Source organism: Schistocerca serialis, chromosome 4 (assembly GCF_023864345.2).
Source record: "Schistocerca serialis cubense isolate TAMUIC-IGC-003099 chromosome 4, iqSchSeri2.2, whole genome shotgun sequence".
NCBI classification, from domain to species: Eukaryota; Metazoa; Arthropoda; class Insecta; order Orthoptera; family Acrididae; genus Schistocerca; species Schistocerca serialis.
This window is the reverse complement of record NC_064641.1, coordinates 118,225,561-118,248,665: the sequence shown is the minus strand read 5'-3', so window position 1 is coordinate 118,248,665 and position 23,105 is coordinate 118,225,561. Positions and strand designations below refer to the sequence as shown.

The 23,105-nt window shown below is 41.8% G+C and overlaps 1 protein-coding gene across 1 annotated transcript in view; it reads right to left on the bottom strand.

Annotated features, from left to right (window-relative positions):
- Nucleotides 1–1,529: 1,529 nt before the first annotated feature.
- LOC126473780 (uncharacterized) overlaps nt 1,530–23,105 on the bottom strand; it is a 226,480-nt gene continuing 204,904 nt past the window's right edge. Inside the window, exon 5 of the mRNA XM_050101047.1 lies at nt 1,530–3,000. Coding sequence (XP_049957004.1) covers nt 2,927–3,000 — 74 coding nt within the window. The 3' untranslated portion in view covers nt 1,530–2,926. The remainder of the gene's footprint in view (nt 3,001–23,105) is intronic.

Sequence of the window (23,105 nt, the reverse complement as noted above, 5' to 3'; positions counted from 1 at the left end):
GTTTTGGACGAGAACATGTTCGCCATTGGCTGCGTATATTTATTGTACATCTCGCGCTATCAAGTGGTTTAGTTGCAACTAAAAATTTTTTTGAAAGAAAGACTGTTCAAATATTTTGTGAAATCAATTTCTTTATATGATCATTCGAAACCATGCACAGGAAATGAGGTGCATCAAATGTTTCTCTAATTTTATTTCTTACTTTCTGACAAATAGTTTCACAAAATATTTGGCCGTTTTTTTTTCAAAAACGTTTTTATTGACGTTTAAATATCACACCAATGTAACTTAGTAGTCTTTCCCGGCGTAATTAGTCTTGAAAGACTCTTCGGGTTTGCTGCCGGATCCTAAAATCAACTCGATTCAGTATTTCGGCGATCCAACTGCTCGCCATCTTTGGAGAATGCAGCTTCTGCTGATGAGTCCCACTGATTTCGTTCTTGAAGAGGTGAACTTCTTCATACTTCATTTACGTAGCTAGCAGGAGCTGTTCGTGAAATATTTCATTTTTCCATCAAGTGACTAATGAATTTTTCCTTAATTACCCTGATTACTTTCAAGTAAATAAACTCCAGTTTGAAAAACTAGAGTTCATGCTGGTCAACTTGATACCCCATTTGTCTATTTCCCACACTTCATCTGGTTACGAAAATTCGGACAGAAACCGATTGTGTAATTTATAGGGAGGTTTGTGTTTGCAATGGCCTGACAAACAAGAACTAACCGATGAAATTGTCAATAATGTCTTTCAGAAAATTACTAAGTGGTTCCTTGTAAGCGGACTCTCATTGAATTTTGATAAGACACAGTACATACAGTTCCGTACAGTAAATGGTATGACGCCATTAATAAATATAGACCTTAATCAGAAGCATATTGCTAATGTAGAATATTGAAAATTTTTAGGTGTGTCCATTGATGAGACTATTAAATTGGAAGAAACACATTGATGATCTGCTGAAACGTTTGAGTTCATCTACTTATGCAATAAGGATCATTGCAAATTTTGGTGATAAACATTTTAGTAAATTAGCTTACTACGCCTATTTTCACTCGTTGCTCGCATATGGCATCATCTTTTGGGGTAATTCATCACTGAGGAATAACGTATTTATTGCACAAAAGCGTGTAATCAGAATAATAGCTGGAGTCCACCGAAGATCATCCTGCAGACATATATTTAAGGATGTAGGGATATTCACAGTATTCAAAAGTAATTCAAACTCAAAAGTAATAGCAGTGTGCATAACTACAACACTAGGAGAAAGGATGATCTTCACTATTCAAGATTAAATCTAACTTTGACACAGAAAGGGGTGAATTATATTGCCACTAAAGTCTTTGGTCACTTACCAAATAGTATCAAAAGTCTGATAGATAACCAGCAAGTATTTAAGAAGAAATTAAAAGAATTTCTGAATGACAACTACTTCTACTCCATAGAGGAATTTTTAGATATAAATTAAGAAGAAAAAAAAGTTGTTATATTAACTTAATTATGTTGTTAAATTAACTTAATTATGTCATGTATTGGAAAATTTAACTCGTTCCACATCATTACGAAATATCGTATTCATGATCCATGGAACTAGTATTAATCTAATCTAATCTAATCTAATACTCAAATATTTGATCACTAACGAATATTAAGATAGACATTCTCCAGGAAACATTATACAGGGCTTACATGAAACAATCAGAACCGATAACTGACAAAAATTGCTCAGTTGGTCAATTAGTTGCATGTCCTATAGATCATTTGAACGAAATCTTTTATCGAAATGATGCGGAACGAGTTAGTTTACACGATATGTACACAAGATTAGTGTTAATATTAATGAACACATTGTTTTTCACTCCTACTTATGCAACTACACTTTTGTTCCCCACAACAACTGTCAACATGGCTAAAAGAAATGAAACAGACGTGAGCTTTTGTGGCTCTTGGCAGGGGTTATTCTTTATTTTCCCTTAAAGGAAGAGCGTGCTATTCGAGGAACGATCTAGCCTAGCGTAGCGTCAGAGCGTCAAGGACTTTTCAACCAAGCACCATGCGGGCTAATTATGGGACATGGACAGTCCTTCAGTTATTTATACCATCTGTATACAGGATCAAAATACGACACCTTATTGCGACAACATTTCATATAACTGGCAGGTTACAGGACACCTTACTAAGTTTACTGGTAAGTAACAGGTGAAAATGATTCTTCAGAAACTGGCTTCGTGGTGAGTCTACACATAATAATATCGTCCACCATTCTGTTCAAAAACAGGAGGGAGCATCGGATTATTTACAGCAAGGTCAAAGAGTATACAGGAGCCGCACGCAGTCGTCATGCGACAAAAACCTTTTATAGCTTAAACAAATGTATGTACTCTTTTGAGTGAAGCTAGAAGTTACGGGGAAAATGGGGTCAATGACGAAAATGTTGTCGTACATAATACTTAAACTTTTAGAAGTGTTTTTAACTAAAAACAACGTCTATAAATTTTACTGAAGTATAACAGTTGCACTTATCATACATTTTGTCTAACAAGGTTTATTATATTGATAAGTTATGGGGTCTGTAACTAACTAACGAGGTCATAAACAGTATATATAAATACAATGAAACATATATGTACACGGTAAAAGTATTTTAAATCAAAATACAACAAACTTCAATCAGAGAACTACAACTTGAATTTTTTTTTTGTCTCATCCAGGCTGTCAAAACAAAGTACAGTATTGCATTAATGTAGACATGTATAAAATTTTTACATTTTAGGACAATGCTTTTTTGGTACCGTTCATTAGTGTACAGGCCAAGTAAATGTGTGTCATTCCCAAGCAGTTGGAAATGAATTAATGACTCTCCACACGAACGTGTCCCGGCTGGCTTGCGTCTTCCTGCTGGTGGTTTCCCACCTGGAGAAGTCGCCCTCAGCTGGCGCCACTCTGGGAGTACTCTGGGGACGACACACCGCTGGAGACGTCCTCTGGGTGTCTGGCAACACCTGCGGCAACAGTTGGGCTCACACAGGGTTTGCGTTACTATGTGCTCTTACAAGCTAACACAGTACTCATTGACTGAACGTGTTGTGTTTCTTATGTAATTGCAATTTTTTACAAGGTGACAATTAGTGAAATAAAATCATCGTAACTTCTGAACCAGAATGTATACATGGACAGGGAAAAAAAAAATTCCCGCATTTTCCCAGATTTCCCAGTTGAAAATACTCTTTCTCCCGGGTGAAAAAAACTCTTTCCATGTTAAGTGACAATATACTTTTCCTCGGCGCAGTAAAACTTACCAATCCTTAGAATGTCTATGGTTTTCTACACAGACGTAGTATTTGTCGGCACTTTAGAAAACGAAACCCATGGGAGGGGGAGGGGCGGGGGGGGGGGGGGACACGTTTTGGAAAGATCTTTGATGTGCAACAACATGTACGCTGCATTTTTTCGTGTTACGGAGGTATAAATTCGAATTCCGCCGAACACTGCATGTTACTTTCCGAAACAATGAAATCGAGGTTGCGACGCGCTTTTCTAAGCGTCATAGCTCATGTCACGTGATCTCGCCAGCTGATGACAGCATAGGACACGTGATGTAGTCAACCAATAGCAAGATCACTCTTAAGTAGTGCGAACACACAAAAAAGAAAAGTTAATGGTTTGAATTAATATATGTAGTGTTGCTACAAGAAAAACAAAGCTTTCACAAATAATATTGGTCTCGAAGATTAATAAGTTGCAAAAGAAGCTAAGCTTCCACATATAATGCTAATCTTCTTGCACGTGTTACACTTTAAGATACATCACACAAATGTGCCAGTAATATTTTTAATAACGACGTAAATGTCTGATCTTCTGGGCTCTAAATTCTTCTAGATGGTCGTCCTCAAAGAGTTAATTTTTAAATGAGAGTCAAACGCTCTGTAGTTTAAGAAATTCATGATACAGTCTCGCACATAGTTCATCTTGCGTAAAAGGAAATTTACTTTGAAAGTAACACTTTTCAAATCACCATTCGCAATATTTTCCCGCGACCTGTTAGAAAGAGGTTCGATTCACCAGTTGCCAGAGAGCGCCAGATAACAGGCGTCACTGCGCCTGCGCAGCTACGATGACGCAGGAAGCCCGCATACTCGTACGTGCAAAACATTAAAAGATCTTCCATTACGTCATAAAAGAAACGAGACATCAAAGGCTACTTCAAGAACATCGGAATTTCGTGAACAATACTAAAATGCATAATTCGGCTTAAAGTGCACATTCGTATGTCCAGATTCGGATGTAAATTTTCTTGAGTACCAGTACTGCATTATCTCATATTTGGTTCTTTATTATGGCATAATGCCATACGAGCTAGAAGATGGAAAACGTGCATTTGAAATGCAGCGAACAGTTGAAACCAGCCAACAATGTGAAATTAAACACTTCGTTTCAAATAAATTGACTGCCTCAGTGCAAAAGATTAATAAAAGCCAAATCTCTTTAGCAAACCGACAAACATAACTTCATTGTTCTGCCAGGCGATTAATGCTTGTCTGTCAGAAAGTTGGAAGTAAAACCTTAAACTAACAACATATTTTAGCCTTCCGTAAATATGCGAACGTATTTTAATTCATTTGGTAGCTCCCGGCCACAGAAATCCTTTTTGTTTTCATTTAATGTGAGAGCAATAAACGAAGAGGAAACAGCAAAATCACTAAACGTAAACACAGATCACGTGGAGGCTACCCACCTCCCCACTGCAACTCAGACTGCCCTGTGTATCAGCCCCGGATCTGAGATATTTCCGAACCGCAGCAATTTAGATACTGGCGCCCAGCCACTCGTCTGTAGCCAGAAGCGGGAGAAGGTGCTACTCATACGCGACTCAACTGCACATGCGCAAGAGCCCACCCGCAACTGCTCCAATGAATCTAATGTAAACAGCTACACGTCACGCTCATCGGAGCGCTGCATGTTCTTCCTAAAGCCTTTGACACACTTTGGTTGGCAGACGCTTGGATGAGCACTGTGTTTTGTTGTTGTATACGGCGCGACTTAAGTTTTATTTAGTTTTTTTTCCTCTCGTTCGTGTTTTGTTGGTGCAGTATTATTCTGCAGAAGCGGGATGCGGTAATATCCTTCGTTAGAGTATTGGTTCTTACCAGTCAAAATGACCAAAATTTAACTGGTAACTAAAACAATGAAAAATTCCCGGAATTCTAAAAAATTCCCGGGTTTTTCCCGGTTTTCTCCCGGACGAAAAAATTCCCGGGTTTTTCCCGGATCTCCCGGATCGTATACACCCTGTGAACGGTTTGCGTTAAGACGTTCAAACTGCACTGTTGGGCGCGGGGCGTGATGGGAATTAGTATACGCAGTATGGTTTGGTTTAGCGAAGAAGCCCACTTTAATTTGGATGGGTTCGTCAATAAGCAAAATTGCCGCATGTGGGGGACCGAGAATCCGCATTTCTCGATCGAGGAGTCTCTTCATCCTCAAAGGGTGACTGTGTGGTGTGCAATATACACTTACGGAATAATCGGTACGATATTCCATGAAGGCAGGTGACTACCCAACAGTACCTGAGGTTTTGGAAGATGATTTCATCCCCATTATCTAAAGGAACTCAGATTGTGACAAGTTGTGGTTCATGCAGTATGGAGCTTGACCTCATCCAAGCAGGAGACTGATGCCCTGGGGGAGCACTTTGAGGACTGCATTATGGCTCTGGGGTATCCAGAGTCCACGGGCATGGGCTTCGATTGGCCGCCATATTATCCGGATCTGAACACATGCGACTCCTTTTCGTTGGGCTATATCAAAGACAAGATTTACAGCAACAACCCCAAAACCATTTCTGAGCTGCAAACAGCCATTCAGGAGGTCATTGACAGCATCGATGTTCCGACACTTCAGCGGATCATGCTGAATTTCGCTATCCGTCTGCGCCACATCATCGTCAATGATGGGAGGCATATCGAACATGTCATAACATAAATCCAAATACCTGTAGTGACGTTTACATGTTGAATAAAGTGTGTGGACGCCGCAATTTGTAACTGTTTTTTTTTCATATAGTTCAATAATTGTCACCCTGTATGTTATACACGTGCAAGTGCATTGTTAAAACAATCAATGACTTGAGATGCAAAGCAGCTCAATTTCTGTTGAAACCGTTTTGAAACAAATCACTTTATCACCACTTTTTTTTTGTAAAAAGTTCATGAAGACCTAATTTTTAAACCATGGGTAGCGATTACTAACTGGGCATGGGTGTTAAAATATCAGCTAACACACCCGAAAATTTATGGTATACTCAAATGTAATGAATGCGGACTTATGCTGTTTTGTAACTGATTTCATGCGGGGTGAGCTTGTTGAAGAATATATACCCTTCACCTTTTCTGTACTTATTCCCACCTCTATTGTTCGTAACATGTGGACTTTAGATTCTAGGGAGAAAGGTAAGCAGCAGAGAGCCCCAGTGGCACTTTAGTAGGGAAATGTTGTCTACTCCGTAGTACTACGCCGATGCTTATCGATATTTGAGTTACCTAACGGAATTCTTTATCCTACCACTACTTACTGATGGTAGAGCGCTTTGTTCAATCCACGTCTTGTTTCAATTAATGTGAATCTCAAGGTGAATGCGATGTGTGTGCGTGTTGTGACGTCCCCTAGCATGACGTTCACAAAATCGTTGTAATACATGTGTAAAAGAGATACATTTATCTTGTAACGTACCCTCTATGTTATTGTTTTTCTGTTTTGTTATTGTTTTTTGTTATTGTAGTTGTAGAGATATGAAATTATTGTAGCGGTTTGCTTAGTCAGCCGTACTTCGGAATTTTTTTGACATTAAATGGAGCCTGAAACTTGCGTAATAAATACTTCGCGTGAAGTACGATTTGCGGCATAAACAAAAATTAATTGCGGAGATGCAATCCACAGACTATTAACAGAAAAGCTTTAGAACAATGCGCACGACTGACTAGACACATTCAGAGGGCACGTACACTCTTTGACATAAAACTCGACCGGCGGCCGGCCGCTGCAGAGGCTAAGTCCGCGCCGATCGCGAAATGGGACAAATAGACTGAACAACTCGCTAATTCTCCAAGTCCCGCTATCTGCACAATCTGGCAACACTGTAGACTGCGGCACTTCCTGGAGGAAGTCTTGTCTCATGTTAGATAAAAGCTAGTCTGTATACGCCCGTGGTCTAGCGGTAGCGTGCATTGCGTCTGTCTACGTCTGTGGATCGAGGCCGGCTGGCGCAAAAAATTTTTGTAGCCTCTTCTCTCTGAATGCTGAAGACGTGAATGTAATGGTAGCGCAGATTCAATCTGTTTCACTTTCTGACACACCGATAACAAAATTTTATGCAGTAACCATTTTGCGGCATATTTCTTGCAGACTGTCCTCCTCTGGACGCCGAATGCGGTAAAGCTCCGGGATCCATTTGCTGGCTACCGGCAGCGGCCGTTGGCGACAGCAGCGGCGCTGCACTCCCCCGTTCTGTATCGAAAGCGCCTGCTACCGCTCGTCGCTTTTGATAATTTAAAACGCTTTATTATTATTAAATGTTGCTCCACAGGAAATTTCTACGATTTCCATTCTCGCTCGAAGGCAACGGAGACAGACGCCCTGATTAGTAGGTGGGTACTGAATTACACTAACCGGCAAAAGCTCAGTATGGCCCGAAATTAATTTTATAGACTGGGACGAAATCAAACCATCTCAACTACTTTCGATGAATTTATAAATGCTTCATACCTCGTTTCTTTTCCTTTCAAAGTCAATTATTTGTGCAAATTTTGGCGAATATTCGGATGCTTTCGTCAAGTCTGAGTGAGCGTCTGTGGTGTAAAGTGTATTACTGTTTCTGTTTCATTCCTTATGGTAAGTTTATGCGACAAACTGTGTGACTACCTTGCAATGCATGCTCTGTAGCAATGCAGGAACGATGAACATTTGGAATTCCCTGTATGGATTCTAAATGTATTTAACGTTGATCGGAAGTGACAGTTAAGGTCATCAGAATCAACCAGAAAAATTTATCGTTTTTGAGGTTTCACAGAACGGAAAGGAATTGCTAACGCCGGTGTCATAAAACGTCTACAGTTAAATGCTATTGCAAAAATTTAGAAAAGAGGAACTATATTAATCAACATGTCCACTTCATAAACAACCTCCTGACTTGTTAGACCTATATGACTAACAAAGCTCAAATTCGTATCGTTGACAGTCGGTTTGAATCTTTTCAAAAAATATTTTACAGTGAAGCACCTTGGCATTTGCAAAGCAGACATCCATGATATTAACATAATTCGAATTTGCACGAAGATTTATGTGTAAAGGCATTCTTCAGATTTCGTATAAGGAATTTTTACTAGCAGTTTGCAGCTCCATTAATTAAAATGGAAAGTAAAAGGTCGTGTTCAGCGACTTCAACCGAGGTTGGAACTGCTATCTAATACGGCACTAGCACCGCAACACGTAAGAGAACCCCTGCGCTAACGACGCACTGGCGACAACAAGCGGACTACAGTCATTGCGATATTGCTTGAGCCTCAAAACGCAACATTAAACACACAAACAGGTGTTACTTATGTGAAGAACGCCGTTCTTAGAGTCCAGAAATTAAATATGCTTTCTAAGTGTCTCATCTTACAGTGGATTATATCGTATGAGTCTTCGATGTGAAATACGAACGCCATGTGAATTTAGCGAGGCAATACCGGGCTACACCCGGAAGTAAGTGCACTATCACCGTGTTGACAAATACTTGCTACGACGGTGCCAATTCTCAGCTCTCTTACGAGGCAGCTCTTTAGCGAAATGCTTGACGTGATTGTCCGCTACGGTTCTCCAGAGGGGAGACGCGCGCGCACGTTTGGTTTCTTTGCGGCGTTCTCCCCTGATAGTTTCTGACGTCGCCTTGTGGGCTATGTATACATCTGAGGCATTCAATTATCATTAATCCAAAAAGATACAAGTTTCAGCTTCTGGCGTGGAAGAAGGCTGTGACGCCGACATTATATCATTTCAACGTAGGGAAAGCAAAACGGATGATTCAGTGTTTCTCATTCAGCATAAAGCACGTGAGATAATTTTCCGTAACGTTCATAATCATCTCAAAATACAAAGGAAGTAAAAATACATCTAAAGCTTATTCGATTTGAATATAATGTAAGATATGAAACGCTTTGCACATCGATGTCGAATGTGTCCACGTGCAATCTTTGGCAGCATACATATAGAATGTCATGATTACCACAAGAATGAAGAAATATGTTGGTGGGGATGGAAGCAAGAAGAGATGCAATCAACAAATGTTCGATTTCTTATGGCATTCATTTCATTTGAGATTTAAGAAGAGGTAAAGCGGGATATTACTTTCGTTAACACGAAAGATGTTGTGCACATATGGATAATGAGGAAGTCTGCGTCTTCATACGTTTCCTCAAAATGGTTCAAATGGCTCTGAGCACTATGGGACTTAACTTCTGAGGTCATCAGTCCCCTAGAACTTAGAACTACTTAAACCTAACTAACCTAAGGACACCACACACATCCATGCCCGAGGCAGGATTCGAACCTGCGACCGTAGCTGTCGCGTGGTTCCAGACTGTAGCGCCTAGAGCCGCTCGGTCACTCCGGCCAGCTACTTTTTCTCCTAGAAATCTGTATGCTCTATTACATACTAAGTAGCCCGATTATTGTTCCTGTAATGTTACCCTCTTGTTTGGCCCCTTAAACGATCAAAAGATTCCAAATGATGTCTCTGCATGAAAGTAGTTGTTCGAACTCTTCCTGCGTTGTTTTTTGTGTTTTTTTCTTGGAATTCATGAAGCAGACCGCTGTGCCTCCCTCCCCCCCCCCCCCTCCCCTCCTCGAGGGTTAGGTCTCAAAACTAAACCGTTTTTTATCCACTGGCATAATTAATTCAGTCAGCATCAGCACAAGACTATCAAACAAAGCCTTCCATTTTCAGTTGCAACACACTAACCAGAAGCTGATCCAAGGGTAATCCACGATCATGGTCCGAAATTAGCAGCTCTCTGCTACTGTGGCAAAGCCCGTACTACACTTTCGATTCCGGAACACCAGTTTATCTGGTAACACTGTGTTAAATCAACAGGAGTAGTTGCAGAGTTGTGCCACCATATCTGTCGTCCCATTGTCAACTTTATATATCTCACTTCTCCTGTAGCGCTGATCACGAGGTGCCGAAGTAAATGACTGTATTCTGCATGACGTAACATTCAGTATTCCCTTCTTTCATACTCTTCATGTGCATCAATATCTAATAGGGATGTGAAAACTCTTGCGAGTGAGAGAATGACAATAATAATTGTAACGAGAACAAGCAAATAATGAATGAAGTTTATTGCAATGCAGAACGAGAATGGCTGTGAAAATAAAAACCTATAAAAATAGGTTGATCGTTGAGTTGGCACAATGCAGATATCTTCATAGCATTTTGCTACTGAATTTAGTTCTGAAAGTTTGCAGAGAAAAAGGAAAATTCGGTACTTCTCGCTAGAGTAATATAATGTGAACCAGAAACTACCCTTTCCTTAGACCACGACTCAGGCAGGTCCCCAAGTAGCTACCAAGGCACTGCTGCATTCTGTTCCCTGACATTGCTCTGATGACGGTTAATGCAGATAGTTCCGATTATGAAACACAAAACGTATTGCAGGGTAGTTCCTAGGACCGTAATATTAAATTTGCGGTGTAGATGGCACATGAGCGTGACGACTATCCAGATTACTCGTCAATATAAAAAGATAATGTTATGGAAATTGAGCATGGTCCCCCGGCACCAATACTGAAAGAGAGTGAATGACCACAGGTGTGCAAAACACTTTCAAAACTTCTGCCAAGAACCAAAAACAGAAGCAATATGAAGAAAGCATTGGACAGATCAGAAAGGCCTCACTGCTATCCACAGCCTGTCAGCCCTAGTGGAGCGGCGGAGCTGCGCTGCCAGACGCCAACCCGAAAGCACATTACACCACTGAAATCTACGAATGAATTGTGTACTTGTACTGATCAGCTTCGGTGAAATTTGTTATACACGACTAGAATATCAGGTGTTATTATGGATAATAGTGCAACACTTCGAACTCATACGGTAGATTCACAAATAAAATGTAATGTGAGACTGCTGAAGAAGAGAGGAAACAATGGGAAAATGCGCTATTGTGCATTTTCATACGTTTTTATCTTCATAGCTGCCATAGTTAATACATCAATAATAACCTCGTTTATTGCTTCAGTAACTGTTACCGTCTTGTTTCACACCTAGCTGATGTAAACAATACAAATTCGTGTCGCTGGCAGTTAATTCTAGTCTCTTGAGGCACTTAGTTTTGTTTTGTTGTTGATGTAAATTGGTATTCGGGAAGAATACTACTACCGAAAATCCTGAGAGGTTTCAGAACACACATGATACGGAGGGCTATGAATAGTCTCTTACTTGCCGCGTGGGGTGGCCGCACGGTCTGGGGCTCCGAGTCACAAATTTCGCGGCCGCTTCCGTCGGAGGTTCTAGTCCTCCCCCGGGCATGGATGTGTGTGTTTTCCTTAGAATAAAAAAGAAAAATGGTTCAAATGGCTCTGAGCACTATGCGACTCAACTTATGAGGTCATCAGTCGCGTAGAACTTAGAACTAATTTAACCTAACTAACCTAAGGATATGACACACATCCATGCCCGAGGCAGGATTCGAACCTGCGACCGTAGCGGTCGCTCGGTCCCAGACTGTAGCGCCTAAAACCGCACGGCCACTCCTGCCGGTCCTTCGAATAAGTTAGTTTAAGTTAGTGTAAGTAGTTTGTACGTCTAGGAACTCATGACCCTAACAATTTGGTCCCTTAGGCATTAGAACTTAAAAAAGAGCAGTTGCGCAATGAATTGATGAGATAAAGCTTTTGCAGAAAAACTGGAACTAATGAAAAAAACATCTGTAGTTATTTAAATTGAGCACTTTACTGCAGCAGTGCCTTGCTCGAACAGCAGTAAATACTGCCCTTACCATAATGGTAGCAGCCGGCCGTTGTGGCCGAGCGGTTCTAGACGCTTCAGTTGGGAACCGCGCTGCTGTTACGGTCGCAGGTTCGATTCCTGCCTCGGGCATGGATGTGTGTGCTGTCCTTACGTTAGTTAGGCTTAAGTAGTTCTAAGTCCAGGGGACTGATGACCTCAGATCTTAAGTCCCATAGTGCTCAGAGCCATAATCGTAGCTGACGTATACAGCACACAACGTGAAACACGAGAGTATGGCCACCTTTTGCATGAAGCGACCATTTTGAACTGAAATACGTTTCCTAACTCAAAACCACTCCTCCTGTGGTGTTTACTCTCAATATGTGATCGAGATGACAAGAAAATATTAAATGGCTGTAGGTCTGTATCACCTAATCCCAAGCCGTTCGCGCTCGTTTCTGCCAGCCACTTTGACATGGGAAGTGCGTGATGACGGGGTTAGGAATCAGAGAATGAACGTATTGGTGATGTAGTTTGAGGTTCACCCTGGTGTGCTTTCTGTCAGGAAATATCGTCCTCGAAAAGTGGACAGGATGGTTTTCTTATCCTTTGAAATTGTGAGCTAGTCGCATCAGCACGTTTCCAAGATAGTACACAGTTGTTCATGGGTTCGAGATTTGTTTCTCGTATATCTTTTTCTTTATTCCTCCCTTACATTCAAGGGAGACGAAAATTTAATAGTCATGGGTGATTGGAATTCGAGAGTAGCAAAAGGGAGAGAAGGAAACATAGTAGGTGAATATGGATTGGGGCTAAGAAATGAAAGAGGAAGCCGCCTTGTAGAATTCTGCGCAGAGCATAACTTAATCATAGCTAACACTTGGTTCAAGAATCATGAAAGAAGGTTGTATACATGGAAGAACCCTGGAGATACTAAAAGGTATCAGATAGATTATATAATGGTAAGACAGAGATTTAGGAACCAGGTTTTAAATTGTAAGACATTTCCAGGGGCAGATGTGGACTCTGACCACAATCTATTGGTTATGAACTGTAGATTAAAACTGAAGAAACTGCAAAAAGTTGGGAATTTGAGGAGATGGGACCTGGATAAACTGAAAGAACCAGAGGTTGTAGAGAGTTTCAGGAAGAGCATAAAGGAACAATTGACAAGAATGGGGGAAAGAAATACAGTAGAAGAAGAATGGATAGCTTTGAGGGATGAAGTGGTGAAGGCAGCAGAGGATCAAGTAGGTAAAAAGACGAGGGCTAGTAGAAATACTTCGGTGACAGAAGAAATACTGAATTTAATTGATGAAAGGAGAAAATATAAAAATGCAGTAAATGAAGCAGGCAAAAAGGAATACAAACGTCTCAAAAATGAGATTGACAGGAAGTGCGAAATGTCTAAGCAGGCATGGTTAGAGGGCAAATGTAAGGATGTAGACGCTTACCTCACTAGGAGTAAGATAGATACTGCCTACAGGAAAATTAAAGAGACCTTTGGAGAAAAGAGAACCACTTGTATGAATATCAAGGGCTCAGATGGAAACCCAGTTCTAAGCAAAGAAGGGAAAGCAGAAAGGTGGAAGGAGGATATAGAGGGACTATACAAGGGCGATGTTCTTGAGGACAATATTATGGAAATGGAAGAGGATGTAGATGAAGATGAAATGGGAGATATGATACTGCGTGAAGAATTTGATAGAGCACTGAAAGACCTAAGTCGAAACAAGGCCCCGGGAGTAGACAACATTCCATTAGAACTACTGACCGCCTTGGGAGAGCCAGTCCTGATAAAACTCTACCATCTGGTGAGAAAAATGTGTGAGACAGGCGGAATACCCTCAGACTTCAAGAAGAATATAATAATTCCAATCCCAAAGAAAGCAGGCGTTGACAGATGTGAAAATTACGGAACTGTCAGTTTAATAAGTCACGGCTGCAAAATACTAACGCGAATTCTGTACAGACGAATGGAAAAACTGGTAGAACCCGACCTCGGGGAAGATCAGTTTGGATTCCGTAGAAATATGGGAACACGTGAGGCAATACTGACCCTACGACTTATCTTAAAAGCTAGATTAAGAAAAGGCAAACCTACGTTTCTAGAATTTGTAGACTTGGAGAAAGTTTTTGACAATGTTGACTGGAATAATCTCTTTCAAATTCTGAAGGTGGCAGGGGTAAAATACAGGGAGCGAAAGGCTATTTACAATTTCTACAGAAACCAGATGGCAGTTATAAGAGTCGAGGGACATGAAAGGGAAGCAGCGGTTGGGAAGGGAGTGAGACAGGGTTGTAGCCTGTCCCCGATGTTATTCAATCTGTATATTGAGCAAGCAGTAAAGGAAACAAAAGAAAAATTCGGAGTAGCTATTAAAATCCATGGAGAAGAAATAAAAACTTTGAGGTTCGCCGATGACATTGTAATTCTGTCAGAGACAGCAAAGGACTTGGAAGAGCAGTTGAACGGAATGGACAGTGTCTTGAAGGGAGGATATAAGATGAACATCAACAAAAGCAAAACGACGATAATGGAATGTAGTCGAATTAAGTCGGGCGATGCTGAGGGAATTAGATTAGGAAATAAGACACTTAAAGTAGAAAATGAGTTTTGCTATTTGGGGAGCAAAGTAACTGATGATGGTCGAAGTAGAGAGGATATAAAATGTAGACTGGCAGTGGCAAGGAAAGCGTTTCTGAAGAAGAGAAATTTGTTAACATCGAGTATAGATTTAAATGTCAGTAAGTCGTTTCTGAAAGTATTTGTATGGAGTGTAGCCATGTATGGAAGTGAAACATGGACGATAAATAGTTTGGACAAGAAGAGAATAGAAGCTTTTGAAATGTGGTGCTACAGAAGAATGCTGAAGATTAGATGGGTACATCACGTAACTAATGAGGAAGTATTGAATAGGATTGGGGAGAAGAGGAGTTTGTGGCACAACTTGACAAGAAGAAGGGATCGGTTGGTAGGACATGTTCTGAGGCATCAAGGGATCACAAACTTAGTATTGGAGGGCAGCGTGGAGGGTAAAAATCGTAGAGGGAGACCAAGAGATGAATACACTAAGCAGATTCAGAAGGATGTAGGCTCCAGTACGTATTGGGAGATGAAGAAGCTTGCACATGATAGAGTAGCATGGAGAGCAGCATGAAACCAGTCTCAGGACTGAAGACTACAACAACAACAACATTCAATTTTGGTATCAGCTGTCAACTGCCCGCATTGCCTTGATTAAAAATTATATGACAAAGAAACAAATTGTTTTCATGTTTAATATTTCGTAGGCGCATGCAAATATACGAATTGGGTTTCGATTTACAGATTTTATTATCTTAGTCATAACAGCAACGTTGCATGCACGAATTGTTCTTGATAAATGAGTATTACATTAAGATACGTACTCGTAGCGGTATTTAGTTCTCACTAGTATGAAGGGAAGACTTATTTAATTAACATTCCTGAAATCAGCTATTTATCTCAACTGCAGGCGTTTACTCCGAGCGCGGGGCCGCGTAGACACGAGGTGTGAACAGGCGACGTCACCGGCCACGGTCGCCTTCGGTAAATGCAACACATTGAGTGAACGAGCACGTGTGAAGTCCGTAGAGAACAGATTTATTTCTTCTGTCAGTGGAAAGATAGAAAAAAGAATTGTATAGTGAAAGCTAGCAATCGTTTTGAATAAGCGAAGCAGATTAACTTTACAACCATGCAACAGAGTCTAACAGTTCAACAGACCGCTGCACTGTATTGAACAACTTACACCCCACCTCATCATTACCAAGGCATAGGAGGACGGTATATTCTGAAAGAAGGCCTACCCGCGTGTTATAACTGGCACGCTAAACTATATTACCACTCACTCTGTATTCTGATCTCCGTCCCAGCACCCTTCCCTTGTCAATGTAGGTTTTTGTCAACAGCTATCAGCAAAGTATTTTGGAATGTGGAATCCTGCGAATAATTTATAAACCTGTAGCTTAGACTACACAGCCACTGCAGTTGTCGAATTTTTTCACAGTATGGAAATTAAGTATTCATAGTATCAGTCAGAAGTATTTAATTTCTGTGTTAATGGATGATCATTTCTTTACAGAACCATAGCCCGATTCACAATAGCAGAGCAATCCAGAACTGGTTCCAAGGTCAGCAGAGAATAAAACTTCTTCCTTTCGTGCCAAAATCACCAGACCTCAACCCTATTGAAAATATGTGGGCGGAGGTTACGAGGTTGTTACCACCTGGGTCAAGGAATTCAGAAACTCTGTGCAAAAATATAGAGAATACATGGTGGGAGATAAACGATCATCACAATCAGCAATTTAGCCTTATCACTTCCCCGACGCCTTCGAGCAATTGTAAAAAAAAAAAATAAAGTAAAAGTGTGTGAAATCTTATGGGACTTAACTGGTAAGGTCATCAGTCCCTAAGCTTACACACTACTTAACCTAAATTATCCTAAGGACACACACACACACACACCCATGCCCGAGGGAGGACTCGAACCTCCGCCGGGACCAGCCGCACAGTCCATGACTGTAGTGCCTGAGACCACTCGGCTAATCCCGCGCGGCTCGAGCAATTATAGAAAACGAGGGAGGATGCGTAGGGTACTAACAGAAAAATAAAGGCCAAACAAGTTGCGAGGTCCTAAAGTGTTCCGGAAACCTACTAAAGTTAAATGGTCCCTGTGTATTCTCGTTAAATGTGTCACTGCGCGGTTGTTACACATATTAACTACTAATTAAATTCTTTACTCAAAGAAATAAATAAACAAATGTATGCCCAACGGATAAATATTTGATTTTGAAATGTTAACCCCAAATTTGGTACACTGTTAATCACTCGACTGTGTTTAAAGAAAATGCGTAAGTAACCGGAATTGTAACTGGGCCTGCATAATGACTTCTCCTCCATTCTGTAAGCTATTTCTTTTCATTATGTCTTACTTTCATCTCTCAAAACATAATAACGGTATTACCAGTAACATACAGGATAAAATTGCCTAACAGCTGATCTTGTAACAGCACATATAAAGATATTTCTACTTCCTATGGTCTCTTACGAAGATAACCTTTTTCTCACCCACGGGAAGGAATGAAGGATAGCCCACAATGCTTGATTATAACGTCACAGCGTCACACTACCACTCTTATTACCATTGGGCAAAGCAATGATGGTATCTCCACGCTGACCAGAACTAGAAAAATTCTAAAACTTCTTCAATCACTGTCTGATCCCAAAAACGTCTCTCATTTATTGACGTGCCTCGACGTTAACTAACTCTCGCTTGGTTGGAAAGTTCGCGCGGTCGCGATTCCGAAATTTACGTTCCCCTCATATTCGTGCGCGGCACGTTATTGCAACTGAAAAAAACCCTCCACAAGTTACCTAGACTGGTTTCCTAATTATACCTCGGCACCATTAAATAATATATCATCTAAAACCTCTCCTCCAAAAGATACTTAAATACACACACAGAATTTTTCACAATGCTTACAGTTCGTGTATAGCGTGCATAGCATGGCTACACGAATTACTATTATGCTGTTTCCCCTTTATTTAACTCAGGAAAGCGATCTCACTGTATCTTTCAAATCCCGTTGTTCTAAGAATCAGCTTCACACGTAAATTTCTAGTGACTCATTTCACGAAAGGTGACTTCTTATTCATTCATACTAAATTAGCAACCTTGCCTTAATCCATGAATTTCAGAAACTCGTCAAATAACAAACTGAAACAGACGCAAGCTACAAATGGCTTCTTTGGAAACTAATTCTTTCAGATCAAAATTAAGAGCATTACTTTCTACCATGAATTTCTGTTAGCAGCTCGATTACTTACAGCCACGAGGTAATATTTTCCTGCACTTCCAGATCAGATTTTGAAACAAACAAATCAAAATTATGAATTTAAATTTACCATTACTAAAAATAATTATGGTAAATCAACACATTCCTACTTATAAACTAATGGTTCCTAGCACTCAGTCATCCACCCTTCATCATTTTCGTTTCTTTAACCAATAGTAGTTCGTCACATGAATCCTATTTGTGTCGTACCTGCTTTACAATTGAATTCTAACACTTTACTGTTCACCGAATCACTCAAACGAAATATCAAATTCCGTTAACTTTCAAGTTACTTTTCGCGGTCGCGACATAGTATGCTCACATTCGCCTATCATCTAATGTAGTGAAGTGATTTGATTTCGTCCCAGTCTATAAAAGTAATTTTGGGCCATACAGATTTCAAGGAGGAAACGTATGAAGACTTCTCCATTATACATATGTGCGGCATATCTTGCCCATTAATGTAATACAGTACCCATCTACTAATCAGGGCGTCTGTCTCCGTTGCCTTCGAGCGAGAATGGAAATCGTAGAAATTTCCTGTGGAGCAACATTTAATAATAATAAAGCGTTTTAAATTATCAAAAGCGACGAGCGGCAGCAGGCGCTTTCGATACAGAACGGGGGAGTGCAGCTCCGCTGCTGTCGCCACGGCCGCTGCCAGTAGCCAGCAAATGGATCCCGGAGCTTTGCCGCATACGGCGTCCAGAGGGGGACAGTCTGCAAGAAATATGCCGCAAAATGGTTACTGCATAAAATTTTGTTATCGGTGTGTCAGAAAGTGAAACAGATTGAATCTGCGCTACCATTACATTCACGTCTTCAGCATTCAGAGAGAAGAGGCTACAAAAATTTTTTGCGCCAGCCAGTCTCGATCCACAGACATTGTAGACAGACACAATACTCGCCACCGCTTTTTTTTTTTTTTTTTTAACCTTTCGCTTAGCAGCCAAACACTTTTTTTTTCTTTTTCCCTAGACCGCTTTTTTTATGGTCGTCTGTCACCTAGAACTTACAAGGGAACTTCCCCATCGCACCCCCCTCAGATTAAGTTGTAAGTCGGCACTGTGGATAGGCCTCGAAAAACTGAACACAGATCAATCGAGAAAACAGGAAGAAGTTGTGTGGAACTATGAAAGAAATAAGCAAAATATACAAACTGAGTAGTCCATGCGTCAGATAGGTAACCTCAAGGAGAGCGTGAGCTCAGGAGTGCCGTGGTCCCGTGGTTAGCGTGAGCAGCTACGAAACGGGAGGACCTTGGTTCAAATCTTCCTGCGAGTAAAAAGTTTAATTTTTTATTTCAGACAATTATCAAAGATCAAAGGTGGGTAGATCACGTGACTAATGAGGAGGTATTGAATAGGATTGGGGAGAAGAGAAGTTTGTGGCACAACTTGACTAGAAGAAGGGATCGGTTGGTAGGACATGTTCTGAGGCATCAAGGGATCACCAATTTAGTATTGGAGGGCAGCGTGGAGGGTAAAAATCGCAGAGGGAGACCGAGAGATGAATACACTAAACAGATTCAGAAGGATGTAGGTTGCAGTAGGTACTGGGAGATGAAGAAGCTTGCACAGGATAGAGTAGCATGGAGAGCTGCATCAAACCAGCCTCAGGACTGAAGACCACAACAACAACAACAACAACAATCAAAGATCAGTCAATCACACATAATCAACTTCGCTCTCCAAAATTCCAGGACATGTTCAGATTTGCTTGGACATATGCAGGATTTGACGATCTACACAAGGAAAAATTTGAAAACGTTAAAAACATATTTTTTGCCAGAGCACAGGGAAAACTGTGCGACTGTGAAACTGTTGCATTCATTTGTTGCAGTTTATGTGACAAACTCTTATGTTTTCATCACTTTTTTCGGAGTGATTATCACATCCACAAGAAAACGTAAATCGGGCAAGGTAGAAGAATCTTTTTACCCATTCGCCATGTGTACCAGTTAGGTGGGTCGACAACACATTCTTGTCATGTGACGCACATGCCGTCACCAGTGTCGTATAGAATATATCAGACGTGTTTTCCTGTGGAGGAATCGGTTGACCTATGACCTTGCGATCAAATGTTTTCGGTTCCCATTGGAGAGGCACGTCCTTTCGTCTACTAATCGCTCGGTTTTGCGGTGCGGTCGCAAAAAACAGACACTAAACTTATTACAGTGAACAGAGACGTCAATGAACGAACGGACAGATCATAACTTTGCGAAAATAAAGAAAGTAAAGTTTTCACTCGAGGGAAGATTTGAACCAAGGACCTCTCGCTCCGCAGCTGCTCACGCTAACCACGGGACCACGGCAGTCCTGCGCTCACATTCTCCTTGATGTTGCCGATCTTGCGCATGGACTACTCAGTTTGTATATTTTGCTTATTTTTTTCGTAGTTCCACACTACTTCTTCCTGCTTTCTCGATTGATCTGTGTTCAGTTTTTCAAGGCCTATCCACTGTGCCAACTTATAACTAAATCTGAGGGGAGTGCGATGGGGAGGTTCCCTTGTTAGAACTATTTTTTTTTTTCAATTTATTTAGTCCTCACCCAACATTATTTTTTTGTGTGGGTGAGGGATCAGGTAGTGAGCTGGCAGAGGCAAGATGGGCAGGGGTCGCGACCCGAGGCCTGTCCACTATGTCTCCTCCCTCCCATCCTGGGGATGTGATGTGGTACAAAGGATGCAGTTGGTGTATTATTGTGATTTTTTTAAATTTTATTTATTCACTTATTTATTTTTAATTTTTTTAATTTTTTTTAACAGTAAGGAACTGAAAACTAGTAAGTGCACACGTTGCGTCGAGTTGGGGACGCACATAACTAAAACCATGATAATAGTTGTAGAAAAAGGCATAAAGAAAGAGAGCAAAGTGCGGGGCGAAGGAAACCATGAATCAAAACTGAAGGGTGGAATCCATACCACCATTAACCAGTGCTAAATCTTGCACCGGATGGGAAACAAAAACTGCGAAGACCTTTTCGCACCAGGGACAAAAAGAGGAAATGGGGCAAATACTGCTACAGAGTGTGAGGGTTCACAACGAAACTCTCCATCTGCTGTATCATCCAGGTATGACTTCTCGTAATGATGAAAGTAGATCCCACGTTGTACTGTGTAGTGTTCTATCATCGTCTTGTAATTTTAGCTTCTCTGACCCGTGATGTTCCAGCTACGTGGAGGGTCGTGGAACGCACTACACAAAAATTTGGAAAAATACTGTCGATACTTTGGGTTACGGAGGATTTTGCAATGTCGTTCCTGCAAATAGTTCCAAAAGTCGAAAGTGTCCTTAGTGCCGTCTTGAAACAAATAATGCATTGCATGTCCACGAAGCCACGTCATTGCAGTAGTTTTAGTGCGGTAATACGTCTCATCCGGGAATAAGATAGTCTTGGGGTCGATATGATTCGGCGTTAGCCGAAGGAAGTATGCTGACATTTGCCTCACTAAGTGCCACACAGCCGTAGACTCGCCACAGCTAAGACGGTGTTCATCGTTGTCGTGCACGTGGGTGAGTCTACCATGTGGATCGCATGTAGCCTTGATCTGGTCACCTGCTTACCGTTGACAGTGGTATACCACATCGCCGTGACGTCAGTGTCCAGTGTTACGTGGTGAATTGTTCTCCACACTACTCGCCAGTTGACGTTCGGGTCCTTCCTCTCCACGACGTTATCGGGTCGTCCACGTTGCAGGACCCGATAAACCATCTTTGCCGTCGCCAGTTGAGTCGCTGGTAAGGCAAGTCGAACGTAACTTAGTTCGAGGTAAAAGACACCGGTGCCATAGTTTGACTAATGTGCTCACAAATAGGGCGACCGCTCTGTCATGAACGTGATAAGGTCCAAGCCCTCCCCGATCCGGAGGAAGGGTGAGAGTCTCATATTTGATCTTGAAAAGCATTCCTGAACTCACGAAGGACCCAAAAGCAACAAGTATACGGCGAGCTAACATCACCGGTATAGGTAATATCTGGGCGATGTGCGGAATGCGTGACGCTAAATGTGTGTTAACATACTGGGTCCTTTGGACGATGTCCAGGGCTCGTAGGCGGTTGTTGGCAATTCCAGTCTGAACATTTCGTAAAAGCCGTCGAAAGTTGTGAGCAGCGGTCCGTCGTATATCGTCTGTAAAATCAGTGCTAAGACATTTCAAACTATCTCTGAGCTATAAGGGGGTGACACTGTTCTCAGACAATACGACCCCGATGTTCATCGCCACCGATTTTGCGACGTTGATACGACTACCAGTGGCCATGCCATATTTCGCTATCCAATTCAGTGCGCTAGCGGTGCCGTCACCGTTGCGGATGACAATCACCAGGTCGTCAGCGTACGCTTTACATCTGAAAGTGTGGCCTCGTAACGTCATAGCCGTTAGTCGTTGGCACAGGCCGCAGAGGAGAGTTTCCATGGCCACAGCGTAAAGTAAAGTGGACAGAGGGCAGCCTTGGCGTATCGATCGAGAAATGGTGAGGGGCTGCGTAGGTCGGCCGTTGACGATCACCTTGCACGTCGCGCCACTGAGTAGTCGCATGACGACAGTGACGAATGGCTGTGGGTACCGCATATGTTGGCGGACCGCTTCCAAATAGTCGTAGGCCGGCCGCGGTGGTCTAGCGGTTCTAGGCGCTCAGTCCGGAACCGCGCGACTGCTACGGTCGCAGGTTCGAATCCTGCCTCGGGCATGGATGTGTGTGATGTGCTTAGGTTAGTTAGGTTTAAGTAGTTCTAAGTTCTAGGGGACTGATGACCATAGATGTTAAGTCCCGTAGTGCTCAGAGCCATTTGAACCAAATAGTCGTAGTCCACTCGGTCGAAAGCTTGACTTGAATCGATTGCCGCCAGTGCACCCTTCAGACGACATGCCCTCGCCAGTGAGATCAAGTCACGACATTCACTGAGTGCTGTTTGAATATTATTGTCGCCTCCTAATGACGTTTGATCGGGTGAGATGACGTGTCGTAAGGTCAGGCGTATCCGCGCCGCCAACAGTCGAGAAAAGATCTTAAACTCGCAGTTCAATAGCGTCAACGGGCGGTAGTCCTGCATTCGTGAGCCACCGGACGGTTTGTGAATAGGAATAATCATCCCTTCCATAAGGGCCGCAGGGAGCGGCACGTCCGGGGATAGTAGTTCGCGACAGATGTCCGTCCATCGGGAGGCTAATAAGTATTGAAAAGTCCGGTAAAATTCCAAGGGAGGCCATCAGGACCCGGAGACTTGTTGACAGCTCCTTTTCTAATAGCGTCGGTCA